The 20,605-nt window shown below is 41.1% G+C and overlaps 1 protein-coding gene across 5 annotated transcripts in view; it reads right to left on the bottom strand.

Moving 5' to 3' along the window:
* EVL (Enah/Vasp-like) overlaps window positions 1–20,605 on the bottom strand; it is a 144,154-nt gene that overhangs the window by 107,640 nt on the left and 15,909 nt on the right. For 2 of the 5 annotated variants that reach the window (XM_068160118.1, XM_068160120.1), the window contains exon 1: window positions 12,637–12,714. The exons of 1 other annotated variant lie outside the window; for it this stretch is intronic. In XM_068160118.1, the coding sequence (XP_068016219.1) occupies window positions 12,637–12,659 (23 nt within the window). In that variant the 5' untranslated portion in view covers window positions 12,660–12,714. Of the gene's footprint in view, window positions 1–12,636; window positions 12,735–20,605 lie in introns of those variants that run through there. 2 more of the 5 variants (XM_068160117.1, XM_068160113.1) reach the window with 2 other exon arrangements.

Here is a 20,605-nt window from a genome sequence, read left to right as displayed (position 1 = left end):
TGACATGCATATGTAAAATCCAACCCATTCTGACATTAAATGTAGCAGATAAATCCATTTTCATTTTGTCCATGTAATTCATGGACAGATATGAACAATTCCTGTCTAGAAAGCACACTTGAATCACTGTACACAATAACTTGGGCTAGAAATTGAATCAAGTGTCACTGTCCCCATCCTCTGTCCTCACAACTCCAGCAATGAAAGCTCAAGTTAAGTGGTCACACATAAACACTTTTGTTTTAATCTGAAACAGCTTCCACTTCCAGCATAATGTAGAAATCACAGAATCACAGCATTTCAGGGGCTGGAAGGGACCTCGAAAGACACCCCCCCTGCCAGAGCAGGATTACCTACACCAGATTACACAGGAACACATCCAGGAGAGTTTTGAGTATCTCCAGAGAAGGAGACTCCAAAACCTCCCTGGGCAGCCTGTTCCAGTCACCCTCACATGAAACTTCCTGTGCCTCAACTTCCATCCATTGCTCCTTGTCCTGTTATTGGGCACCACCTATAAGAGCCTGGCTCCATCCTCTCGGGACTCACCCTTTACATATTTATAAACATTGATGAGGTCACTTCTCGGTCTACTCTTCTCTAAGCTAAAGACCCCCATCCCTATCACCCTGCACAGAACAAAGAGGAATTGTTCCATGGCTTGCAGAAACCCTGAAATGCCCTGTCAAGCCAGGCTGCTGGCTGGGCAGTGCCATGCTGAGGGGAAGAAGACAGCAAGGAAAATTTTTTGAGGAGGGTGAGAGCTGAGGCAAACTACTGCAGCCACACTCATGGCATGAGGGATAAACACTGCATTAAAAGCAACCTGCTGACACCAACAGAGACCACTTTCAGCCCAGTCACTTACCAGATGTGAGACATGAATTACCCCCTGCCCATAAAGCTGTGATCACATCACTGCTCTGCTGCCCCTTCTTCTTTAAACAGAAACCCCCTTGCCACTGAGAGCTTCCCCCCTAGTGCAGGGCTGTCCTCAGAAAAGAGAAGGCAGAGCTTCTGGTGGGTACCACTCTATGGTGCTTGCTGTACCTCATATCAGGCATACATCTACCATTTCTGGTAGCATCTGCACTAAATCTCAGCATTAGAGACAAATCCTCAGTTTTCTGGCACAATGATAACTATCAGATTTGATCCCTGCTCAAGGTTATGGAGATTTTTGATTGAAGACTAGAATCATCACACTGTATACTATGACTATGAAAAACCAGATGATTCCTCCAGCCTATGTTACTGGATGAATGGCTTCCAATGACACACGTTTCTGAGAGCTGCAGCAAGCACCAGTGGGAGAGGCTGTGATCCCAGTAAAGCCAGTGCACCTGTGCCTCCTCAGCTTGCCTTGCACTTGCCCCAGCTTGCTTGAGCGTGGAAGTAAAACTCAGAGTGACAAGCAACACCTGTTTCCACAGCTATTTTCCACACCCAGCTACAGCTAATCCTTGCTTCATTGCCTCCTTTAAAATTTAATAATGGTTTCAGTGAGCAGTCTTAGTCAAGTTTCTGACTTTTTAACTTAATGCTTCCACGCCTGAGCTCAGACATCTGAAGGAATCTGGTTTTAAGTAATCTGCTCAACACAGAAAGCCCTGGAAACATGCTTTCTGTTCGTCATCATCTTAAACCACAAGTACAAAGTTGCAGTACTTTTTGAATTTTTCCACAGTAGCAATGCAATGGCAGGGTTTTGCTTCTCTTGCATTGGATTCTTAACAGCTCCTCTACCAGATGGACTCAGTAAAATCTAAAACAGGTTGTATGTCTCAAACTGCATTGTTAGAATTCAAGTTTCTCTACATGACACCCACCGAAAGGCTCTGCATCATCATTATAAAATACTGAGAAGCAACTAAAAGACCTCACTGAGTTCATAGGTTACTTATTTTAATTTACAGTTTTTTACCTGACACTTACATACACACAATTTGCAGATAAAGATTTTTAAACCTCAGAGGTCCAGAAACATTAATTTGGTGAAACATGACCAGCTGAGTGCTCTATTTGGATCCAAACATACACTGGAGAAACTGGAGTGGCGAAACCCCCGAGAAGTAGAACCATAGTAGGCTCTCCAGCCTTGGCAAGACCCCAAACATGGAAATCTCTCTGTGTGGCAGAAAGGCAGCAGCTGCCCAGCTCCTGCCAGCACCCCTGAACTGGGTCTACCTTTCTCAGCACTGCCTGGCCAGCCAGACCAACCTTAGACAATTCAGACAGAAACCAAAACGGCAAAGCAAAACACATTCCAGACCTCAGAAGCCAAACCACACATCTACAGGGAAAACCAATCACTGACCCCTTGCTCTCCTCTCACCCACACATGCGACAGCAGCCAGCTGAAATCCACGGTATTTGGCAACCAAGGCTACCCTGATGTAGACCCAGAGTCACACAAGTGTGGCCAGAGCTCAGATGGGACATGGAAAGCTGAGCTGAGCTCACACCCACACCCAGCACTTGTGCACTCACAGATACAGATGTGATCCTTTCTGGGAGAGAAAATTGTACCCCAAAGGAGCACAACTGCAGCAGGAGCAGAGGTGATGTCAAGTGTACAGTGTCCCACTCCAAACAATCCCTTTTCTTCCAAGGTCTCAGTGTTAAGAAATCACATTGTATTTCAGGATTGATTTTTCTCTTACTTCAACCTTCAAAACTAGGATATTGTACATCTTTGTCAGCCATGTTGAGATTTTCCATAACAAACTAGACATCATCACATCAAATTACCTAGATACCTTACATATGCCTTACCCTGTGGGTACTTTGTTTTCACCTTCTTCTGTAGTAAGACTTTTCCTTCTCCTCCTTTTCACACTAGACTTTATAAATATTTTAAATAAAAGCCTATCTTTGTTTAATCAGCCTGTGCTGAAGGAATTTTGAAAATACCATTAGTTATATGGAGTAGCTAAAAATTACTATGAATATGTTACATATTGTTAGCACCAATAATCTTGTCTAACAAGCTTCTGCAGTCTTTGAAGTGTCATCCTCAGGCTTTGAGGGTGATCCTTTTCCAAAGGTGGTTCTGGGTTTTCCTCCATCCTTTGTATTAATAAGTACTTAGGATTCATAAATAATTTGCTCTTTTGCTTGCAAAAGAAACATCTCAATGCCATAATGGGATGAGTCCAATTGCACCACACAGCTCACCTACATTTGATTCAATGGACTGCCTTACTTCAAAGCATGGTGAAGCTTGGGCTGTATTCTCTGTTTCCAGAGGACACATAGTGATGATACAATTATCTGACTTAGGCATTTATTTATGCTCAAGCAGTATTATGTGTGACCTAAGACTCAGGCTCAGGTAAGAATCTCTTTCTCTGGTGACAAGGTTCCAGGCAAAATGCATTTCATTTGCTCTAACAGCATCTTTCTGCATTACAAGTGCATTTTCCCTTGGCTTTGTCCCTCTTCTATGCACTTCTGAAAAGGCTTTGACCACTGCTACTTACGCTGTTCCATCAAGTGCAAGGATTTACTGACACATCTTAAACGTGATGTAAAAATCACACAGGGGATGTCATAGCTTCCCAGTTTTAGTGTTTTTATGTGTAAGTAGTTATCATCAGTCCTATTTTCCTGCAACATGGTAAAATGAGAAATCATAGATCTAAGAAAACAGCAGTTTTTGTGATATTAGTCATAAAGCCAACTCCTTCCACTCTCCAATACACACCAGTTTAGAATCCAGTTTTCCACATTCTTTAGCACTGGGAAACAAACATAAATATTCAAATAATTAAAATATTCCACATCTATGTGAGCCTTTAAAGACAAAGGCCAATTTTCTACATAAATAGCAACCAGCTGGTCCTCCTCCCTGGAATAATCAGAGCAGATACACACTCTTGTGAAAACCCGACCCAGGGAAAATGATTTTTCCTGTATTTTTGAAATAATGTTCTTAGATTTCCGTTCCCCAATTAAAAGAAGAATGTGACTTTGATCTCAAATGATTTGTAATGGATGTCTAAAAGAGTTCCTGCCATTTTAACCCAACTTTATAAAAAACAGCCCCTTGCCAGCAAAGCTGTGCTAGCAGGGCAGAATGCTGCTAACTTCACAAGATGCAGTTATAGCATGAAATAACATCAAAAAATGCTGTCTCATCACGCAAAGACAATCTGTGCATGCAAGGCTTACAGGAATAGTTCTTTTTTTTTGACCAATTCTTGTAGTCAGAAGAAAGCACAAGCTTTTTGATACAAAAACTCTGTTCAGTCTGAAACAAATTTTCAATCATCTCTTTTCCTACATTTTTATCAGTTTTTTTTCTTCTTGTATTTCTGTCAAGCTTGTTTATTCCCTTTCTTTCTTTCTCACCCACAGACAACTTCACGCAAAATTAGTCTGAGGCTTTACGGCATTGCTAATGATACTTTAATGAAAAGAAATGCAGAAGTTCACTCCACAGAATTATCCATGTTCTGAGTGGTTTTCATATTTTCTTAATTTCTTTGTTCAAAACCTCTGTTTCCAATCAGTGAAGGATTTGTGTAATCACAAGCTCACCTGGTTTTGACAATTCTGTTAACTGGTTTAATAAAAGATATCATCTCCCTTCCAACACTGCCTCATTTATATCCCTAGACTGTGACCACTACAACAGCACTAGAATAGCATGTTTTAATGAAATACATCAGTTTCCATAAAGGCAGCACAATCTCTAAATGCCTAAGGCACTTGCCTCTTTTGTGGACAACCCAGATTTAAAACAAAATCTCTGGGACTTTAAAAATGCTTTTTCATCCTATGTCATCCAGAATCAGGTAAAGTAGAATTCTAATTTATGTCTTCATGTCCTGAACCAACATGGGGTCATCAAGCTGTCTGACCAACCCACACCAAAACAACTGCCCTACAGTGGGGAGTACCAAAGTGTGTATTTTCACCCCCACCCAAAAAAAAAAGCTGGAAACATCATCTTTTCTTTCAGTTTTGGATTCAAACCCTCAGCTCTACACCTGTGAAACAAAGCCATCACAATCAAGCCCAGGCTAGCAATCATCTTTGCTGGACCACTATCCCCCAAATTTCATAGAACTTTGCAGCATTGACATATCTTTTGCCTGGTAAAGTTTTTCTCTACATTCCTGTCCCCCAGGTCATTCCCTTTCTTCTCCAGAGCTCAGCTGGTTTTGCTGCACCTAGATGGAAATAAATGGGTTATTTGAACTTCCCTCTCCTCATCTTCCCCTGCTCCACAGTAGCTGCAAGGAAATAAAATTAAGTGTTAGCTTTCCCTAAGTGCTTTTTAAAGGCAATATTGCAAACCCCCAATGGACAAATTTTTATTCTCATAACCTTACCTGAACAATGTTAGTCTCTAGCAGGAGGCAGCAATAATTTCTGAAGGAGGTACACCCTGCTGTGCTATGCAGTACAAAGCATGAAACTAAAACCATCTTCACCCTGGGTGGCATGAAGCAGCTTTCCAGCTGCTGGTCAGATAGCAATCCCCAGCTATAGATACCACCTCAAACAGAAGAAACTCTATAAACATTTTATTTTAATTCTGTATAATCTCATGAGCCAATACAGCAACATATGAAGAAATTTCAACATTTGTTTTGAATGTTGTTTTTTTTAGATGCCCTTTCAGGTCCTTTTTTTCTTTTTTCCTCCCTCTGTGTCTGTGTTTTAACAAACCCTTATGAAGCTTTGTATGAGCCACTTAAATTGTGAGGTTTTCAACCTCATTTTACAGGCAGCCAATCTCAAATGTACAAGGTTGTATGATATCAAGCTGAGATAAGTGAATGGACACACCTTATCCAGAAGGTCTCCAAGGATGCAAAGCGCTAGACTTGCAAAAATCTTACAGCTAAAGAAGGGTTTGAGATACAGAACTGGGCACAAGCTCTTGTGTAATAATGGCAGGGAGCAACTTTCCCTAGTTTCTCTCTGTTTTCATACAAAAATCTCAATGGGAGAGTGAAAGGCTCATTCCTTAAATGCACACAGAGGTCCTCTCTTAAGTGCTTCTAATTCTAAATGCTTCTAATAACAAAGTATCACCTTTCTTGCCAGTGTTTTTTTCTCCATAAGCACCATGTTGTCCCCACTTTCAGCTGATGAACACAAAGCTTGTGCAGATGAGTTTGAGCTGATGCTATGTGTAGTCAACCTCTCCTCGAAGATAAAGTTTTGAGGTTCTGCCCCTCCTCTTGAATAAAAACAGAGGCACAGGTCATGCAATCCAGCTTTGCTCTCTCAGTTCCTGCAGGAATCAAACTAGTTCCCAGGAAAACAAGGTTAGCCATCCAGCCCAACTCATACTAGAGTAAGTCGGAAAAAAAAACCCTTTCCCCTTCAAAGGCAAGGACAACCTTTAAGGACTAAAATGTAACATAGGAAGAAGCCTCCATGTCCTGTGTCTCCCATATGAGTAGTAGAAATAGCAGGAGCAGCAATATAATCTCTGTGGCCTTGCTCACACACACAAAAAAAAAAAGGCAAGAGGGAAGTCAGACATTCACACTGTGTTGCTGAAGTTAAGGGCAGGGATAGGGATAATGAGCACCTCTGGTGTGTGCTGAGGGTAGGGGGATAAACACGTATAGGAGATGAGAGAGGCAACAGAAAAATGAATAGAAGCCAGGTTACCACACCTAGAAGGCAAAGGAAATAGAGAAGAAATTTCTGGCATTTGCAAAAATTACACTGCAGTAGACGTCAAGTACCCTTGAAAAGTCTTTGCCACCAGTGAGATGGTTTCTCTGTAAGGTGAGCAACTGGGCCAAGGTAAAAATGGGAGTACTGCATACTTCCACAAACAGCCCCACGTTTCAGGCACTAAATACACGTCCCCCATACAATTTACATCAATTTTAATGCAACTGGAATTTACGTCCTAAAATACACACCAGTCTCTGAGGTTCAATAAATATCCTAGAATAAATCTCCTTTCACATTTACATCTGGGATAAGATTGTACTCCCAAACAACGTTTTGATTTTTAAATCTGGTCAAACCTAAATCCACCACCTCTGACAAAGAACCTCTAGCTATTTGACTCTTCAGGAGAAATATTACAACATGGCCGCTATGAGAATAGCATGTGCTTATCTCCATTCCCAGCAACAGTATTCTCCTATTACTGCCTTAGAAGTATTCCTCTCCTTCTCTTCACATGCCTCTGTGCTAAACAACTGAAATATGTGGCAACTCTGTGTCAGTTGTCACAGAGGAAAATATGTCAGGAAAAACATTTGATTCAATCTGATGGTTAAGGAAGCAACATTTCCTTAGGGTGTATGCCTTGTGTGGGTAAATACCAACTGTCCAAAAATCAAGTATCTAAAACCAATTTCAACTAGTAAAGGGCACATTTCAGGCAACTACTTTCAGAAAAAAAACCAAACCAAACACCACCACCACCACCAAAACAAACAAAACAACCCAAACAACCCAAAGTAGTTCCTTTCTATTCTATTTTAATTTAGTGCAAGTTTGTTTCAGAACAACCTATAAAACTTAGCCTCTCAGTCACTAACTGAAGGGTGAACTCTTAAGTGAAGAATATGTAAAAGGTATTATGGACCTTACAGAAACCCTAACCAGCCCTGCCCCTGGGCATATGCATTTTCTTATTTGCAGCAGCCAGACTTGCCAATTGCTGTGTGTCATCAAAAGCTTTCTCTCAGCAATGTATTTTTATGGAGTTTTGCATTCAGTTTTCCTGTATCCACATAAGGACAGGAGAGGAGCATAAGTAACTGTTTTGCTGGTGAACATAGCTCAAGGAGAAGCAAGTATTGAGCCAGGAGAGATTCTGCAGGCCTGCAGCATTGCTTGTCTGCTGACACTGAGCTGGCTTCTAGGTTCACAGATTTATGGCTACTTACTTAGCACCAAGAGGCTATTTTGAACACAGCAATGCAATAGGTGAGTTCAGCAACATGGGTTAGGAGGGGTTGAGATACTGCAACCAATTAAGACTTTCTCCAATTTAAACTTACTTACTCCCTTTTAAGACTTTTTGACTTCAGGAATAATTACTCCTTGATTCATTTTCCCTAGTGTCAGAAAAGACCACATGCACTATTTGGTGTGTCCTTCACTAGCTGCCCCTTGTAACCTAGGAGGTCAGTTACCAACCTAGAAGAATTTGTTCCATTTCTCCATAGTGGTGCAATCCAATTACCCCTCTCTGCAGAAGCTACACTGTTGTAGCAACTGAATCGTCTTTTGGCAGCTCTCCTGATGCTTCTTGCTCATCAATATGATCCTATCTCTTGTAGAAAAGAACAGCGGATTAGTTTTTGTTGTTCCTGTTTTTTAAAGAGCAATTTGTGACACAAGCAAATCCCTTCAGTTGCCCCACTTACAGCTCCTTGAAGCTGCTTGACTATTCAGACTGCAGTTGCACTACTGAAATTTTGGATTATTTTAAAGGCTTCCTTATGAATTTTCAGCAGCAAAAGCCACAGCAGATAGGCCTGCATCCCTTTGGACCATCAGTGCCTTCCATAAATCATAACCACAGCTTCACAGACTCATTTTGCATGGAAGAGACCTTTAAGATCACCAAGGCCAACCATTAATCTAATACTCCTAAGTTACCACTAAACCATGTCACTAAGCACCACATGCACAAACTTCCAAATGCCTCCAAGGATGGTGACTCCACAGTTTCCCTGGGCAGCCTGCTCCAATGCCTGACAACTCTTTCTGTGAAGAAACTTTTCCTAATATACAAACCAAAGCTCCCCTAGTGCAACTTGAGGCCATTTCCTCTCATCCTTTCACTTGTTACTTGGGAGAAGAGACTGACCCCCACCTCACTACAAACTCATTTCAGGTAGGTGTAGAGCACACATGTGCCATTTCTTTGGGAAAGAGGAAAGAAAAAGCCACCTGCCTTCAAGTTTTACAATAATTTCCATCTTTATAAAGTGTTTGTACCGGTCTTTTGTACTGTTCTTTAATAAATGTACCATCTACTCTGGAAGTATCAATACTGTTGGCTGCGATGCAGCAAATGCTGCAGCCAAAGTCAGAGCAGGCATTTGATAGGCACCTGCTGCTAGAATTATTTTTTGCAGCATCATTTTAAAGCTAGAATTATTCACTAATTTTGCAACTTCAGTGTTTTATTTGGCAATAGTAAAAGAGACTCAGGCATCAGAATTCCTGGGTTTGGTTCCAGTTCTGCAGTTAAACTCAATGATTAAATGCATATAGGGAATGTCAATGATTGCATTTGCTCCAAGACACAGGGGATCATCTTCTCCCTGACAGTACTGCCTGACTGCTGCTGCTGCTGCTTTGGGAATCAGCAAGTGAGAGGCTCCACATGCACCATGGTGCCCAAATGCTCTATGTTCAATTTAACTTTGCTTTCTATTTATCAGTGGGTTTTGTTTCCTCTGTTCATAGCCAGCTCTTTGAGAGACTGATCTTCCCCCTTGTAGCATTCTCGAGTTTGCTCAGAGGATGGGGGAATAGAAGATGCAGTTAAAAATACTGCGATGCCATGGTGGGCGGTGTATCAGAAATAGACAGACACTAGCTCACTGTGAAGAATACCAAGTAATATCCCAGAAAGATAAAGGCATGGCAACAAAAGAAAAGCATTTGTGGTATGCTGCTGGAGAAGTAAATCTGCACTGAAGAAACCAAGATACTGCTTGTGACCAAGTATACCACCCTCCTTTTGGCTTCATGTGCAAAGGCATCTTAGTACAGTCAGAAGGAGATCACAGAAACACAATCTTACCTCCAGTTATAAAATGTATGTGAGCTTTAGGGTTTTATGAAGTCAGTACAGAAAACCAGTAAGAAAATGGACCAAACTAGTATGACATAGAAACCAGCAGCCTATAAACTGAGAAGAGGCTTAGTTCCTTTAACTCTCACTTTAAAAGCAATCAAAGTTTGTATCAGGGGATATTAGGTTCTTCCCAAGAGGAAGATAATCCAAGCCTGGCTAATACAAGAACCTATGAGACTATTCAATGGAATCAACCCCTAGTTTTTCCAAGGCTTCAGTCTCTGTTCATCCATTCAGTAACCACAGGGGTAATAGGGAATTCCAAAGGGCTGTACAGATGTTTCACAAACAGCACCAGGGACACTTACAGCCCTTAAGCAAGACACTCCTGTAGAGAGGTCTGGCTACTGTTTAACACTTCACAAAAATACCTTGGCACCATTTTGCTGGGGAAGTGAAGGCAGATGCCTCAAACGGAAACCACTTAGGGAACTTGGGCAGCCAACCACCAGTGTTGCTTCCTGGCATTGGTCTGGGGTGCCACAGCCCCCATCAACCATAGAAAGAGTCCTGTGTTAAGGCCCAGCCTCAGGCAGAAAGAAATGCAAAATAGCACGTACAAAAATTGTGTGCATGGCTTTGAATGAGCAGGCACCAGTGGGGTCACTACTTCTCTAGATACTTGGATACTCTAGCCCTGTAGGTACACTGAAAGTTGAGAGATGAGTGCAAGCTTATGTTTTGTCCACTTGGAAAATGCCCCCTGTAAAGACTGTGGGGCTGCCAAAGACCAGGGGCTATTAGTCCAGAGAAGAGTGCCATCTACTGCTACAGTAACTTTGCTTCCAGGAGCTCATGCGATAGATTTCCATCCTGCTGCTCAACTAGACCCTTTGTTTTTCCTTTCTCTTGCAAGATACATTTTGTTCATATCAAAATGTAGTATAGCCACAGGTATGAGAATAACGACCACAACAAAAAAAACCCAACAACCTGCAGATACAACCTTAACAAAACACCACAGAAATGTCTTAATAACATAAATGCCACTTAAATGTTGTTATACAGAAACCACAGCCCTACCAGTGCAGAAGATTTTAAAGCAAATGTCTAGCAGTCTGCACATCAAATGTTACTACTGTTTTCAAATCAAGTCTAAGAGAGGATAACAAATAATTCAGTAAGTCTAGTGGGTGTGTAATCAGCATTTGACCATTCTTGTCATAAAAGTAGGTGCTCTCCTAGCCCAAGATGTCTAGGAAAGCCTCTGAAAGACAGCTAAAATTATGGTTTAAACCAAATTTTTTAAAATACCATTTATCTTCTCATGTAGAGAAGAGAGTTTAACTCCATTACAAATAGTATCCAACCAACAGGTTGAAATACTTTGTGAGTACAGTAAGTGGCACAGTAAGATTGGGGCCCATTCACAGCTTAATTTACTGCCAACGATCAGTGATGTCAAGATTTCAAGCATCTCCTGACAGCCCTGTGACAACTGCAGTTATACAGCATTATCTAGTCTTCCAGTAAAAATCTTTTCCCTCAGACAGCATTTCACAACAGAAGTATACATAATCAGGCTGCATCTCCTCAGTCCTCATGGCTGCAACCAGGATATTTGGGGGGCTGCAGAACGTCCTGAACCTGATTTCACTGCTTTTGACATTACTCACTTCCACACCACACAGAATGATCAGCAAAACACAAAATATGGGAAACTGCCACTATACTAAACAAAAGGCAGAAATGATTTTATCAAAATGTCATCTGAGGTTAGAAAGTTTAATTTGAAAATAAGAGGTACAGAATGCTCAGTGTGTATACAAAAAGAATCCATCCTCTCTTCTAGTTATATACTTGATCAAAGAAGCTCTTATTTTTGCACCAAAAAGGAAAGAGTATTTTTAAGATACATTATAATAATGATCTACAGACAAATACATCATTAAATGATCCCTCATGCTGCCTCAACATGTCACCAATTTATTTAGACAATTTTATAACATGAGTTAGAAGAACTGAAGATACCAAGTACACCAAATTAAATTACAAAGTGAGACACCCTCTGCCCCACAACTACTGACCAGAACTGACCAGAATTTTTTCAAGTCCAATACTGTTTTGTTGCAGATAAAATGATCAACTTTGTCAGTGAGGGTAGAAATTCTGTTTTGTCTTCAAAAATCTGTTATGGTTTTAAGAGCTCTCAACACTTGAATAAGGATGGAGTTATATTGGGGGTGGGGATGGAGGAGGAGAGGGGGCAGAGGCAATACTGAGCAGAACCAATATCAAATAAAAGGTGCTAATTTTATACTCTAACAATCACAGTTCCTCAAATGTTTGCAAACAACAAATCAACCCCAGTGAACTTAACCATATTGTTATTTCACATGCAATTCATACAGAATTCTGAAGCTACAAAATGAAAGCTACGAAAACCAGCCATGTATACTCTGCAGTAGCACAAAATATAATCCTATATACAATCCAAGCACCAATTTTCTCTTCTCTCTCACAATCAGTATTCTATCTCAAAGGAGCATCTGTCAGATTCTCCGCAACCAAAAATAGCAAAGATCCTTTTAAACAGAACAGTTTCTGGTTTATATTTTTAACTACACTGTACTCGCTGCTTCTGGCTGCATGGCGATGAAATCCGTGCGAGATATAATCAATTACCCAGCTTTGCACTTCATCATGCAGTTAGCTACCATTACCTGCATCGTACCCTTCAAGCACCTCTCCCCATGCACAGGGTAGTGATTTTAAAATGCAAGAAATATTTGCACATTGAAGGACTAACTGTAGAGCTGACTGACATTACACAGCAAAATCCTTGTGAGAACAAAAACCAAGCACACTGATGTATAAAACAGAGAGCCTACCTGAATTCTTCAAATGCATACATGGCCTAGTAACTACACCAATGCTCTGAAATTTAAAATAATCTTCTTAACGTGCAGAAGGACCATTTAGATTGTCAAACTGCAGCAAAATGCATAATGACAAGACAGTATATTTGAAATATTCTGAAGAGAAAGGGTATGCAGATACTGGCCTGCAGCCTACAGCTCAGCCAGCTGCTGACAAGCAGCAGCTAACAGGGAAAGGCGATAGAGTACCATGTGATCATTCCTGCAAGTCTGATTAATGCAGTATACTCCAAGAATACAGGCTGATATCTTTATTATTCAAGCCAAATAAGTCAAATACTGGATAAGTAGATAAAATATCATTTGCATGTTACAAGACAATCAGTAAATGCAAGCAGAGGATACTAAAAACCTAAGTATATATTGCAACCAAGGAGATTAATTAGGCCCATTTGAGCTGATATTCTTACCTTGCAGTGATATTTTAGTCTGTGTTTTTATTCATATAAACCATCAGTGATGGAACAAAAGACTGCAGCCACAAATCTCCCCTTCCATGAATGACAGAGCATTTAAAGTAGTTTATCTGCTAGAAATCATTTCCTCTGCAGTCTATCCTCAACCACTTTAACTCCTTCAGCCCTGAATTTGTTGCCATGAATCCTATTTGCAGTGCCACGCGGGCTCCTTAGGGTTTTATAGGGTTAACACCACGAAATCGCAGCAGTGCAACTGAATGAAGGAGGGTAAGAGCCAAAGGAGTTATATCTGAGAAATCAAAGAAGGGAGACAGGAACGAGGAAAGTTGAGAATTTCATGGCATTGCAGTGTGCAAGCGAAAATGCTTCAGCTGCCTAGCAACAGCACACGCAATCTCCATGGCAACAACGCAGCCAGCGCTGAGGTCAGAGCATCCCCACTGCACACACAGACAGGGATGACAAACTGGAGCAAATCTGCCCCAGCCCAGTTGCAGCACCCCTATGCCAGCCACCATGCACTGGTGCAAACCCCTACACTGCCAGCGCCCAGCAGAAAGAACCAGGAGCGAGGTGGCACCCCAGGCATGGGAGTGAAGTTTGCACCTACTCTTGCGTAGGGTGATCTCATTGAAGCAGAGCATGGAAGCACATGGGCATGCTCTTAGAATAACCCAGCAATGGACAACACATCTGGTTTTCTGAAATAATGCACCCCAGAGCACTGAAAACCCTGGCTGAATAAACACAGCTCACAGCACAAGGTAAGAGACCCCAAAACACCAGAAGCCAGAGCTCATCATCCTTATAGAAAGGCTCTGGGAAATTTTGGATGTGTAAGAAGCACAGGCTGGATGACTGCCGTTATTATATGTTCATTTAGGGATTATAGGAGTCTTATTCATGGAGAGATTTGGGAGACTTTGCCAAGGCTTCAGCCAACATCAGCTGAACTTAGCAGTGTGCTTAGGAGGGACAGGAGGAGGTCTTATCATATGGTTGTGCACACACCAAAGTAGCCTCAGCATCTCTGCCACAACAGCATGCAGCCACCCAAGGATACAGAAACACAGAATGTATCTGATTGAAAAAGACCTCAAATATCATCCAGTTTAACCTTCAACCCAGCACCGAAGGGTCAACACGCTGTTTGAACACCTCAAGGGATGGTGACTCCACCACTGCCCTGGGCAAACCATTCCAATGTTTGAGAACCCTTTCTGTGAAGAAGGATTTCCCAATATCCAGCCTAAACTTCACCTAGAGCAGCTTGTAACCATTTCCTCTAGTCCTGTCACTTGTCATCAAGGAGAAGAGGCTGGTCCCCTCCTCGGTCCAGTCTCCCTTTGGGCAGTTGCAGAGAGCAATGAGGTCTCCCCTCAGCCTCCTCTTCTCTAGAAGGGGCTGCTCCTCACCTTGATTTGACTCTTTCTTTTACTTGCTGGGTATGGTTTCCAGTACAAGGAAACAGTTTCTCACATGGAAGATTTTGGATGGAATCTGAAACATCCACACCCAACTGCAGCTTCTGAGATTCACTCTGCTGTAGGGCAGTGGCTGCCTCACTGCACTGTGGGATTCAGAGCCTGGAAAAGTATCCTAATTACAGCCAGCCATATCACCTGTACACAAAGGCCACCGTAACTGCAACACCTGATTCCATGGCTCTGAAAAATATAGGTAAAATGGGCTGGAATGAAAGGGAAAGGCACTCATGGCAAAAAGCAGCACTAGGAACAAAGAAAATCCACTTTTATTTGGGGTGTGCTGGTTTTTATGTAGTGGTGACCTAGGGTTTCATTTTATTTCCTTTTAAACAGATGTGATAGTGACAATAAAAGCACACTGAAGGAATCCTAAAACATGCACAACCACACCATCTGACTAATTATTCTATGAGAGTCCAGAAAGAGAAGGACTTGCAATATGGGTGCTTCTCATTCAAGTCTAATAAAAAAAAATTAAAACTATCAGAGGAGACCAATACAAACATCTAGAAAATCACCTTCCATACTTAGTGTGAACTTCACCAAAAGTATGCATACGATATACAGTACCCAAGCAACTGGGCACGAGTGAAGTAGCATCTTGCAAGCAAGTGTTCTGCTACTGACTTTGCAGGAAGCAAGTTTTTTTACCTTCAAAGTCGAGACAGCCAAGATCCTTCAGGGATGAATAGTGAAAGTCTGAACTTCTGTTTTTGTTGTTCACCCAACCTTCTTCTAACTTTAATTCAAGTGGAACAGGGAAGTTTATTTTTTATGCTAGCTAAAATACAAACCTTTCTACAGAACTAACAGCAAATGTAGTGCCTAGCCTTCAATTTCTCAAGAGCCACTACGCAAATAAATAGTCAACTGTTCAAGTGAAGGCTTCTGTCATCAAGGAGTCTCCTGTGAAGGACTTGAAAGGCAACACACTCCAGAAAGCTTTCAATTCCAGTAGAGGTCAGCTGCAGAAAGGTTTCAGTAGGATAACTGGGTTTTAATTTATTTTTCCTTAGCCGTCACTTTCACAAGAGCAGGGCTCCTATTTTGTGAGATAACCAATAGTGTAATTTCTGCTAATTACTAGGATTCCCATATTAGGGGGTAAGATCTGAGACCATCCTGTCATATGTTGTCACCATGAATGAGGTTTGGCATGGAATTACCTAACAGACTTGCAGGGACTTCAGAAAGTCCCTTCAGAAAGCGACACATGCAAGAGCCAAATACACAAATAAATGCAGGATTATAGGACCTCCTTATGGCTTTTAGCAAAGACGACTGTGACCTCTCATACCCTGAATCAGGCTGAAAGTCTCAAGAAGCAGAGAGAGTGTATGTCAGAAACCACAACCAGTCATGAATTTTTTGAGAAGAAGGAGTTGTTTATTCCCTGTCTGGCTCTATAATCAGTTCAAACCTTTGATAAAAAATGTTCAGCGCTTTACCACAAAATCAAATTCTGTCACAGAAATGAAACATGACACTATACGTTGTGTGTGACAATTAATGTAATGGGAACTGTGGGACCTAGACCCAACCTTCTGATCCAAGGCCACATGGATATGACAATGAGGGTCCCCACCCACTGAAGAAGCTTAGTAGCATTTGGAGAAGAATTTGCAGTTTTAATTCTGTGCTCTAACAAACAAGGGAGACTGTGACAGAAGTGCTTAGCCTTCATGAAAGCTTGACAATGAAGCAAAGGATACAATAAAGGCCTGGAAATATGACAAACCAGAACAAGGCAGAGGATAATGATGAAAGTTCTGGCTTTAGCTAGTATTTAAGTGGCACACAAGGGCCTTGTGTTGATACTCAAGGCCCTAGTTTCCCCAAGACTAACAGACTGGATTCTAGGAAATACTCCTTCACAGAGAGGGTTATGAAACACTGGAATGGTCTGCCCAGAGCAGTGCTGCAGTCACCATCCCTGGAGATGTTTAAGCAGTGTGTGGACCTGGCACTTAGTGGCATGGTTTAGTACTGGCCCTTCAGTGCATGATCTTTGAGGTTTCTTCCAACCAGATGTTTTCTGTGATTATTGGTATGCAATACGTCTGTGTATTAGTACTGGTGCTCTTGACCTAAGATTCCATCAAAGCTTTGGCCAGATGATAGATGGCACTACCCGACCACAACCAGACTGAGATATTTTAATGAGGGAACTATTTATTCCCTTGCTGAATCAAGGAAAACGCTACTAACACAGCAGACTTCTGTCATTAAGCCTGTATTATCATTATTCTGAAGTGATGTCAAGACCACTCTAAAAAAACCCACAACTGCACTGAAAAATCCAGCATTCACTTCAATTCAAGAAGAAGAAATCAGAAGGGAGCATATATAATCACTACACAACCACGGCAGCTCTTACATTTCTGCACAATGGAGAATGTGGCTATCACAGTCAGCATCCCAGAATATGCTGAAAAATCTCCTTTCAACAGGATTATGTCTGAGTTCAAAAGTCTTTCTTGGGCCTAAGAAAATAAGGTTTAAAATGATTCATGAAATAGAAAAGGAATAGCAACTTCAGTTTTTTCAGGTACTGGGAAAATTGTGGAAATAATTACAGTCCCCTAAAGTTTATTGAACAATGGTATATTCAGTATTGGATTATTGACTCAGACTTTCAGCTGGTACAGGAAAGGGTGGGTGAGGTGGAAATCAACATACTTTTTGGCTGTTTTAATCAATGTGATTGCTATTTTATGTTGCCTTAAAATACTAAATGAATTTTGATGCACATCCATAGTTCAGACTGTTCCTTTCACTCTCTGATCTTCAGTTTGACCACTGAAGTTTGACTCTGTGATGCTAACCTTCACCAAAAAATTTCCTACCTATGTGCCCTCCTCATTGATAATGCTTGAACTTATCACAGCACATGAATAGTTGAACAGCAGAAATCACTTTTCTTCCTGACAGATTTGGTCTGAGTTATGCCTCATGCCTTGTAAATCTTCTGGCTTGGCCTGACCACAGGGCAGCTGCTGTGAGTTCTTCTTCATGCTTTCCTCTTATCATACTGGAAGTAGAACATACCATTTTCACTAACAGATACTCTGCACCAGATGCAGATGAGCATACACCTCACATGGCTGAAATGGGATGGTTTCCCAAATACAGAGCCATCTGCATTATTATAGTGCTTAAGGGAAGATGCACTGGGATGAACTAAAGAGAATGAGATTCTTACTGGTTTTCTAATCAGGTCTTGAGGATAGCACCATGTAATAAGTTAAAATCCAACAGAACTGAGCCAATCAGGATGAAAACTAAAAGCTCCATACAGGCTATTAAGTTACTGATCACTGCCTGAAATATTCAGTCAAGTTTAAGACTGTATGGTGCTGATTGCCACATAAAGCTGAAAACGGAAGAAGTCCCTAGCGTAGACAAAATATAACGGCCAGTAACAGGCAAGGATATGTGAGATAAATGTCAAATCAGTAGAAGAAATATCATCACAGCATTGAAAATTATGATTTGGTTTATATAGGTTTCAAATGTGTTGATATGAGCAAGACTTGGGTATTCCTGTGTGCTTATGAAAAATCATTTAAAACCATACAAAATCCCGTCCAGGAAAAGGTTCAGGGCTATACAAATTTGAGGTACAAGGCAGTAATGTATTATTTATTCCTAGATAAACAATTATCAACCATAGCTTCTTCAATGCAGCACAGACTAATTTGAATCATGCTGCACACAGAAGTCTCCTTAGCAATTAGGTATTATACTGCCTCAATATTCACTTGACAGCCACAGCATCTTATACCTAATCTTGCCTGATTAGTATCTTAATCTGTACAAGCACAGAGCAGAAGACATAAATGATTCTTTCAGAGAAAATAAAAAGAACTGTAGGCTTCCATTTGGAACCTTCCTTCAAGCTAGTTATAATCAGTCAATGTGACTTTTCCCAAGTTGTGAGAAATTAACTGGGAAAAGAGAAAAGTGGGAGGCTAAAACCAGACTTGTGTTATCACCACTATCAAATGAAATGCCAATGGATATAAAAACAGTATCTGAACAAAACACATTTATCCACTGAAGCACATGGTGACAACAAAACATTTGGACATTTATGTGGGTTGTATTTATCATATATCAAGAAACACAAACCTCTGTAATTTAGCCATGAATACGAACACAGGTATTCACATACCACTATAAACACTGACATCTTGCCATTTTCAAGGAAGCAATGGTCTAGCTCTTACAAGCATTTAAATTATACAGTGGCATGTTTGTAGCCAAAAGTAGCAGCCAACATGAACCAAGCAACTTCCCACACACAGATGAGCACATTAACGCCTATCGAACTGGGGACTCGTTATCAAATACACTGGCAGGTCAGAAGTTATTCTGCATGGAAAATATCAGTGTCTACTTGACATCTTCTCTGACATTAGAAGAGTAGTCCTAGTAACAACTGAATCTCCTTATAACTCTGCACTCCCTAGTTAAATGGTAGGACATAGACAAGATTAAAATCAGGGCTGTTTTATACTTCTGCTTCTCCCTGCAAAAAGTAACTACTGGATTTGATAAAACTCCCCAAGTACCATGTTTCTGTTGAGCAAGCTCTATGCAGTCCATGATTACAGCACTGAGGTCTTAGGAGCTATTTATTATCTTACAGGGATTTTATGTAGACATAATGTCAAAGCTCAGATCATATTGTGGCCCAGAATTTCATCTAAGACATGCAACGATTATCCAGTGTAAAGCTCTGATGGTAAGGAATTTGCCAAAACTTAGCTGTATTGCTGTCACATTAAGAGCTATGCTGCCCCTGCTTCCTGCAACTCATGCAAAAGATGTTAGAATAAATGTGTGAAGGAATTATTCATTACATACTGTGGAATTCTTTGTTCAGAAACAGCTTCTGACAGCAGCACCAGACACAATCTGTGGCAATTCCAGGACAATTTTCTCACTCCCATGAGAACATAGAAAAGTTTTGATTCCTCCAAGGCTTTGGGACAATCTAGCACCCATCAGCAGCTTTATACACTAATCCATATGACCTTGCTGACAGGAGGGAAGTGCTAGTGGCGTGCTGCCACTGGAGCTATGCTTCTGCCTAGAGAAGACATCATTGTTACACTGGTCAGGTTCTGGTCTACTCTGTATTCACAAGTCTTGACTTCAATAAAGCTTTTGACAGTGTCTCCCATCACAACTTATAGACACTCATCATTGCATACAAATACATGATAGGGGAGTACAGAAGACAGTCAGACTCTTCTCAGAAGCGACAGGATAAGAAGCAATGGGCACAAACTTTGAAATACAGGAAATCCACTTCAAACATAAGAAACTTTTTTGCCATGACAGTGGTCAAACATGCACAGGCTGTCCAGAGAGGCTGTGGCATTACCATCTTGGGACATAGATACTCAAAACTGGACAACATCTTAAGTGGGACACATGATCTCCAGATGTCCCTGCCAATCTCCACAACTCAATGCTTTTCTGTGAGCAGGACCTTCTAATCCCTTGGGCATAGCCCAGCTTGCTCCCAAAGTGTGCCTGGCTGCTACAGCAGCTGCTGCAGAAGAAATATAAGGTCATTCCCACAACCTCTTCCCGTTGTGGTAACTCATCTCACATGGAATTTACTTATTGACAATGCATGCTCCCTAAGGAAAACATAATGGAGAAAGGTTACACATAACCTTTAACAAGAACCACCTACACATTTAGACTACAATTTTGAGAGTGCATGCTACCTAAGGCTGGAGGGAAGTTACAAGAGGCTATCAGTATATTCCACAACACAGAAGACAAATCAGGTGTGCTTTTCTTTTTCTGAAATGCATGTGGCTTGGTTACACTGCACTCTCCAAAGGGTCAGTGCAGTAAATGCATGCATTTCTTCACAGGGCATCAGCAAGACCAAATGTTTTTGAGACAGAAAAAGCAAGAGATGTTTTATGACATACCATGGCAAATCAAAGTCATAGCAGGTGGTTTAAGTTTTAAGATATTGTTTTGAATATC

Source organism: Melanerpes formicivorus, unplaced genomic scaffold (assembly GCF_026170545.1).
Source record: "Melanerpes formicivorus ecotype bairdi unplaced genomic scaffold, bMelFor1.0.p_v2 SCAF_48, whole genome shotgun sequence".
Lineage (NCBI taxonomy): Eukaryota > Metazoa > Chordata > Aves > Piciformes > Picidae > Melanerpes > Melanerpes formicivorus.
The sequence above is the reverse complement of the archived record's forward strand: the minus strand, read 5'-3'. Positions and strand labels throughout refer to the sequence as shown.